The following is a 7,304-nucleotide window of genomic DNA, read 5'->3' as shown; positions in this document are numbered from 1 at the left end:
ATTGTATTAGGTCAGTCTGGTGAAAGAGGAGCAATTGGTCCTGCCGGACCAAAAGGTGGTCCAGGAGAAATTGGACGACAAGGACTTCCGGGATTACAGGTTTGATGATTAGAGTTGATGTTATTTAAGAGTTTTTCAGTTAATCAAGATTATTGATATAAATTTTACAAGACCCAATTAAGCTTGACCATGTATAACGTTTATTGATGTAAACAAAAATGTGTTAGGGAATCCGAGGTGCAACTGGAAGACCAGGTCCTGCTGGGAAAGCTGGACTTCCTGGAGAACGCGGAGTTCCAGGACAGGAAGGAAAAACTGGAGAACAAGGCCCACCCGGAGCTCAAGGAATTCCTGGACCCTTGGGACTTCCTGGAGAAAAAGGATATCATGTAAATAGCGCCTTTTAAAATTTAGTACAAAAGTTGAAAGCTATCAAATTGTTATACTCTATGAAATATGGAATTATTTATTTTTAGGGTGAACCAGGAAAAGACGGGGAACCAGGAGCTCCTGGACCACCAGGTGCAAAAGGAGACACAGGAAAAGCGGGTCCACCTGGTGCTCATGGGCCCCCAGGATTAGCAGGAATTGCAGGAGAAAAAGGACCAGTAGGACCCATGGGTCCTAGAGGGTTCCAGGTGAATAAAACTTATTTACGAAATTTAAACCTTTTAAGAATACATTTATCAAGCCCAATATAAATAATATTTGAGCATTCAAAAAATATTGTAGGTACTTATGAGCGCTCTTGATAATCATTTCTTGTATTTAGGGACTGCCAGGTACCCCAGGAAATCCTGGAGCTCCAGGAAAGGATGGAGAACTAGGACCTCGAGGACAATCTGGTCCACCAGGTAGTACCGGAAATAGAGGTGAACGAGGACCTCCTGGAGAAAGAGGACTCTTGGGTCCTCCAGGACCTAGTGGTTTAAGGGGAGAAACTGGAGCACCAGGAGTGGATGGTCTTAATGTTAGTTGAAAATTATCTCCTAAAAATATTTTATTATCGCTCGATATTACGAAAGGATCTCGCCGCCGTTACCTTTTTACTTTAACCTTTCCAGATACCCTTCCGAAGACACATATTTTCCTACCAATCCCCGATTGCAAATAAAATATGATTAATTTTAGTCTTCCTTAAATTAAAAAAAACATAAATTATAATAAATTTCAGGGTTTGCCAGGTTCTAAAGGTGAAAAAGGTCTTTCAGGAGTTTCTGGACTGCTCGGTTTGCCAGGATTGAAAGGTCCACCTGGAGAACCGGGACCAAAAGGTGACAAGGGCTTAATTGGTCCCGTTGGTCCTGAAGGTCCTGCAGGTGATATTCCTCATGATTATAAATTTCCAATACAATGTCATTTTTTATCAGAGAAATTTGATTGAAAAAGCAGTTAATAAAGAAATTGTTAAACAAATTGGATATTTCTAAAGAAATGTGATTTATTACCATTATTAGGACGAATTGGTGAACGTGGTCCTCAAGGATTATCGGGACCACCCGGACCTGCTGGTGAACCAGCAGAACGAGGGGATCCGGGACCACCAGGTCCTATGGGTGAAAATGGACCTACAGGAAATCCTGGAGAAAGAGGATTGCAGGGTCCCCAAGGCAATCAAGGGTTTCCAGGACCTCCTGGATTAGTTGGACTTCCTGGTGTTAAAGGAGATCGTGGACCCACAGGATTGAAGGGCGACCAAGGAAATCCTGGTACTCATGGTAAGAATGATTAATTTTTAGTGCCCCGCATCCCCGGGCTAAGGTCCTGGGTGTCCGTCAGTCCTACTTTTTTCTTCAGGACTCCCTATCCCTTAAATACCTCCTAACTCATGGCACCTAACCGACTTTTCCGGACCCTAATTATTCCATTTAACTCAACCTAAACCATAGGACATGCCTTATCCTACAGGCATTGCTGGTGAAATGGGTCCACCAGGAAGAACAGGACCACAAGGTATTAAAGGCGCTCGGGGTGAACCAGGGTTGAGGGGTGAAAACGGACTCATGGGTCCTCCGGGAGTTCAAGGTTTAATTGGATCAGTCGTAAGTTAGACTATTACTATCTAGGACAAAATACTTTTAAGCGATTCTGACAACAATGAATAGAATCAATGGAACTATATTCTAATCTTCTTTAAGGGGCCCCCGGGTAAAGTAGGCCCGCAAGGTAATCCTGGTATTCAAGGTATAAAGGGATCTTCTGGAGAAATTGGACGCCCTGGAAATCCAGGACCGGTTGGAAACCCTGGACCTTCAGGATCGGATGGTGCAAAGGGAGAAAGTGGAAGTGAAGGCCCACCCGGAGCGACTGGACCCCAAGGCTCCCAAGGACCCAGCGGCGATAGAGGATTGCCAGGATTGCCGGGACTGTCTGGTCCTGCAGGTGGCAGAGGAATTCGAGGCTTGCCCGTGCGTTGTATTTTCATCAAAAATATGTACGGCAATTTACGATTAACATTAGTCACAATATTGAATCATTTGTTTCATATTTTCAGGGAGAAGCTGGATCGACAGGAAAACCAGGAGCAGAGGGACTACCAGGTGCTCCAGGAATGTCTGGTCCTATTGGACCTCCGGGTCCTGTGGGAGAAGCAGGAGTTGAAGGTCCACCTGGAAAACCAGGGTTGCCTGGATTTGCTGGAAAACCTGGGGAAAAGGGCCTTCCAGGTGCAACAGGATCACCGGGATCACCTGGAGCTCCAGGATTGCAGGTAAAGTGTTTTTAATATAATTCATTTGTAGGTATTTATTTATATGCTACGTATTATTAAATATAGCATTTACATGGCTCAGTATTTATTATTTAGATGTTCTGTTTATGTATTTAATTTAATTTTTCAGGGTTCACCAGGAAGTATCGGAAATACTGGAGCGCCGGGAGAAAAGGGTCCGAAAGGAGAAACTGGCCCACCAGGTGCAGAGGGACCACCTGTAAGTTATTTCATAAATTTTATATGTAATTTCAAGTAAAACCATGTATTACAAAAATTTATTTACATTTAGGCTTCAAATTTAAATGAAACTCTTTCGTATGTGAAATACAGGGACTCAGAGGAAAACCAGGACTTACAGGACCTGATGGAGTAAAGGGTGATAAAGGCGACGAGGGAATGAAAGGTTCGAAAGGTCATCGAGGTCTTGTTGGTATGCAAGGAATGCCTGGTTCGCCAGGGCAACCAGGCGAGAAAGGTAACGCTTTTTAATTATTTTTTAAATATCAGATAGTATACAATATGAGAATACCATTGTGAATGCAATTTTTACGACAAACTACAATGTTTTATGAAAACCTTGTTTGAATCACTGAATGAATATGGAACCGCATCAGCCAGTCAGTCGTTGGCACCGTTATGATCAAACACCGGTGTATTTCCAGCGTCCGCGCGCACAAAATTTCAGTGACCATGCGACGCTGGAAAACTGAGTTTACCATTTGGCTTAGTCCCTTTGAAGGCCAACCGCAAGAGTTGGGAAACGGACCTAAAGAGGCTTCCAAACTTAAAAGACAAAGAAAAAGTTTCTTTCTTTCTAAATCCTTCTCTAAATGTTAATTGTATTAATTGAATGTTTTTTATGTGAAAAGGTGCACCTGGAAGTCCTGGTGTACCAGGTAAGGACGGCGATCATGGTTTGCGTGGAAATCCAGGCAGAGACGGAAGTCCCGGACTTTTGGGCCCTACTGGGAATCCAGGGCCAAGAGGACCACCTGGAGAAGGCCGGCCAGGTCCTCCTGGTCCACCTGGTCAACCTGGACCACCAGGGCCTCCTGGAGATGGTGGCTTAGGCTATGATGCTGCCTCTCTTGCTGCTTATTTCAGTGAGTTACTTTATGAATTTCCTATTGCCGCGAAAAATCGTAGAGAATTCATTATAGACCTATACTGATTTTCCTGTAATGTTTTTCATTTCAATTTCTCAGATATGGGACAAGGACAAAATAAGGGTCCAGATTCACCTCTTGGAGACGAACCAGCTAGACATTTCGGTAAAGATATTTCGCCTGAAGAGCAGACAAAATTGATGCATAAGATACAAAATCGTCTAGAGGATTTTGTTAAAAAATTATCGAAGCCGAATGGGGAAAAAAATGCGCCTGCCAGAACTTGCAGTGATCTTTTTGCCACCTATCCTGATAAAAAATCAGGTAAGTGGTTACTTTTGTACATTTTGGATAGGATTGTTAATATGAGGCGTATTCAGTTGTCCCTTAACATTTCTCTTCGCAATAAACAAATTAGTTCTAATACATATCCTCTTAGAATTCTGCTAAAAAGTTAAGTTTTTGTCAAATGTTCCAACTTTTTTAGCTTTTACTTAGAGTGAAATATTTGTGTAGCAAATTTATTATTGTTTATAAATATTTTTTCTTAGAGCAATGCTAGAAAGTTTTTGTCTTTTTTAAGGAGAATATTGGATCGATCCAAATGGCGCAGATGTAAAAGATGCAATATTGGTCTATTGTGATGCTGAAAAGCGTTCAACATGTCTGCTAGCTAATCCGTCTCGAACTAAAGAACTGAATTATATTGGAGAGGAACAAGAAGTCTGGTTGAGCGAAATAGGTTCTGGTGTAAAGGTAGTTTAAAACAATATACATATACTCCAGAATGCCTCCATTTGGTGAAAAAGCAGCTGCATGTTTCTTAAATTTTTTGGATTTTAATTTATCGTAAGAAAAATATTCCAGTGATCGTGACATGAGTCCCAGTAACCGTGATGCCAATTTTCTTGATTTTTATTCAATTTGAACAACTTTAATTTTTATATGCTGTTATAAAATGCTAAAAATAAGTGGTTTTTATCATTATCATGTGGGTTGAGACGGCTCAAAAATATTAACATTAATGACAGAGGGAAACTGATCTGCAAAGGTAAAAGCAAAGTAATCAAAGTAAAAATGGCAAGTTTATTGTTAATACTAGACGTTTTGACAATCCTCTGAGTTTGGTGAACTTTGCTCGGGCACGGGTTAAACAAAGAAGCCAGGAAGATGTACCTTGGACCGAAGCTTCAGGTGCCCTGTCTTTCTTGGCCTCGCGAACCGGTCTTTTATAGTCTTCGCTCCGGCGGCGGCGCTTCACTCGCGAGGCAGGTGAGTGGGGTTCGCTACAGTAAACTCAATGGTCGCATTTGACGCGCAACCAGTGAGCGCCCTGCCCTGACGCCAATGTCGCTGTGCCTGGAAGGGGGCTTCGCGCGATTGGTACGCGCTCGCCACTTATATATCTACTACGTCTACACCAAATGGAAGCCTTCTAGTGGACAACCCCATAAATAAAAGGAATTTTCTTTCTATTGAGCCACCTTAATGTTTATAATTATATTCTTTGAACAGATCACGTATAAAGCCGACAGCAATCAGATAAGCTTTCTGCAAATGTTGTCTAAAAACGCAGAACAAACTATTACGTACCATTGTAAAAATAGCGTTGCTTATTTCGATGTAGAGCGCAAAAATCTGAGACGAGGAATTAGGCTTTTAGCCTGGAATGACGTCGAATTGGCACCCAGGGGAAATCGCCGTCTTAAATATGACATGGTCTTAGATGAATGCAAAGTAAGTTTACTTTAGATTTTTTTAGTATGAACAAATTTCTTTAAACTGTTTATTAATGTTTCATTAAAAAAATGTGTTATTGACTCCAAATTATTATTGATATTAACGAATTGTGTATAGGGAGAAAAAATTTTTTTGTACATTTTGATTCAGAATCGTCAATATTAGATAAATCGAGTTGAAACTCAACATTTTATTTCACAATCAGCTATAAAATACAAAATATTTTTACATTTTTTATATTTCACCCCCATAAGTCTGTTTTATAGGATCTCAAAACCCCCATGAGTGCAAAACAAGGTTTACGAGTTTTTGACGCTAATTATAATTTTTATGTTGTTTTTTAAATAAAATTGTTTCTAATACACAATTTATATTGAATTTATCTGTAGATATATGATACCCCTCAAATTCAGAATTTTAAGTTTTTCTACAATATTAAAATTAAATTTCATCTGTGGAAAAGATCCCTCTCCTTTGCCCTGCTGCAGATCGAACCCAGGAATTCCGATTTCCGATCACGGGCTCTATCCACTAAGCTACTGGAGCGATCGGAAATTTTTTTTACAAATATGCTACACGGCAAAAATATGCAACTCTCTAGGAAAAACCTTGCCATATGACATATCTCTAAAAAAAGATTCTTATTTCGAACTCTCTAGTAGCTTAGTGGGTAGAGCACTTCAAAAAGTCTCCTTTTCCCAGGTTATTTATTTAGAAGGAAACATAAAATACGAATAAATAAAAAAAATTAATTTTTTCATTTAATTTTAAGCGTTTAATCTTAAAATCTAAAATACTGTCTTAATTTTTTGATTGTTTTAATTTTCAGTCTCGTTCACAAGATTGGGCAAAAACGGTGATTACATACAAAACAGAAAAATCTATAAGACTTCCAATTTTGGACATCGCAATGCGTGATATTGGAAAAGAAGACCAAAAATTTTGGATAGAAATAGGATCCGTTTGTTTCCAGTAAATTAAGAATGATCATTTCTTAGAATAGATTTTATAATTAAGTCCATACATCATGTCTTTTTTGCTTGCAATTAGATATAAGATGATATTTTTTTATACATGTGAGGTTTTTTATATTCTCATACTTAAATCTAGGAAAAAATGCCATGCCATTTGCAATATTGAGGATACTTAATTCTTCTAAGAATACTTTAGGATATTTTAATTTTTACAGTCCTTAACTTGTACATAATAATCCCTATTTTTAATTTTTATTTATAATAATCTGGGCGTGGTTTCTGAATTATTGGAACCCATTAAATGTTCAGAATAGCTGTCAATTATTTTTAAGTTTCCAAGTTTCTAAAGTTTTTTTAAGTTTATGCATATAGACTATTGAGAAAAAAATATATTTGTTAACAATATTCAGAAGTGTAACTCTTGGAAAAAATAAAGAACAGTGGTACCTATAGAAATAAAATGTTTAATTTATAACCTTTGTGTGTGGTCGTGCGGTCTCATAGACCGCACCATGCTTTTGTTATGTCCCCCGCACGGCCATTATGGCCTCACCATTTTATATGTTTGTTTAAATTTATTTCAAGGTCTCATAAAAATTTTACGTCCCTATTATCCTTTATGTGATCAAAAAAGTGACAAATAAGGCTGTACTGGGTACCACTATCGGTCCAAAACTGGCTGTCAGCGTTGCGCCATTGCCGGATTGATAACTAGTCGACATTTGGCAGGCAATTCTAGCTCACTAATGGCTGGCAAAGTCGGTCCGAAGA

The 7,304-nt window shown here is 39.2% G+C and overlaps 1 protein-coding gene across 1 annotated transcript in view; it reads left to right on the top strand.

Moving 5' to 3' along the window:
* LOC117178580 (collagen alpha-1(I) chain-like) overlaps positions 1-6,956 on the top strand; it is a 120,582-nt gene extending 113,626 nt beyond the window's left edge. The window contains exons 34-49 of the mRNA XM_033370007.1: positions 8-99; positions 228-389; positions 477-638; positions 773-970; positions 1,175-1,319; positions 1,458-1,718; positions 1,909-2,042; positions 2,139-2,408; positions 2,495-2,710; positions 2,841-2,930; positions 3,044-3,188; positions 3,583-3,816; positions 3,919-4,143; positions 4,403-4,575; positions 5,335-5,556; positions 6,389-6,956. Coding sequence (XP_033225898.1) covers positions 8-99; positions 228-389; positions 477-638; positions 773-970; positions 1,175-1,319; positions 1,458-1,718; positions 1,909-2,042; positions 2,139-2,408; positions 2,495-2,710; positions 2,841-2,930; positions 3,044-3,188; positions 3,583-3,816; positions 3,919-4,143; positions 4,403-4,575; positions 5,335-5,556; positions 6,389-6,535 — 2,876 coding nt within the window. The 3' untranslated portion in view covers positions 6,536-6,956. The remainder of the gene's footprint in view (positions 1-7; positions 100-227; positions 390-476; positions 639-772; positions 971-1,174; positions 1,320-1,457; positions 1,719-1,908; positions 2,043-2,138; positions 2,409-2,494; positions 2,711-2,840; positions 2,931-3,043; positions 3,189-3,582; positions 3,817-3,918; positions 4,144-4,402; positions 4,576-5,334; positions 5,557-6,388) is intronic.
* The last annotated feature ends 348 nt before the right edge of the window (positions 6,957-7,304 follow it).

Source organism: Belonocnema kinseyi, chromosome 8 (assembly GCF_010883055.1).
Source record: "Belonocnema kinseyi isolate 2016_QV_RU_SX_M_011 chromosome 8, B_treatae_v1, whole genome shotgun sequence".
Classification (NCBI taxonomy): domain Eukaryota; kingdom Metazoa; phylum Arthropoda; class Insecta; order Hymenoptera; family Cynipidae; genus Belonocnema; species Belonocnema kinseyi.
The sequence above is the reverse complement of the archived record's forward strand: the minus strand, read 5'-3'. Positions and strand labels throughout refer to the sequence as shown.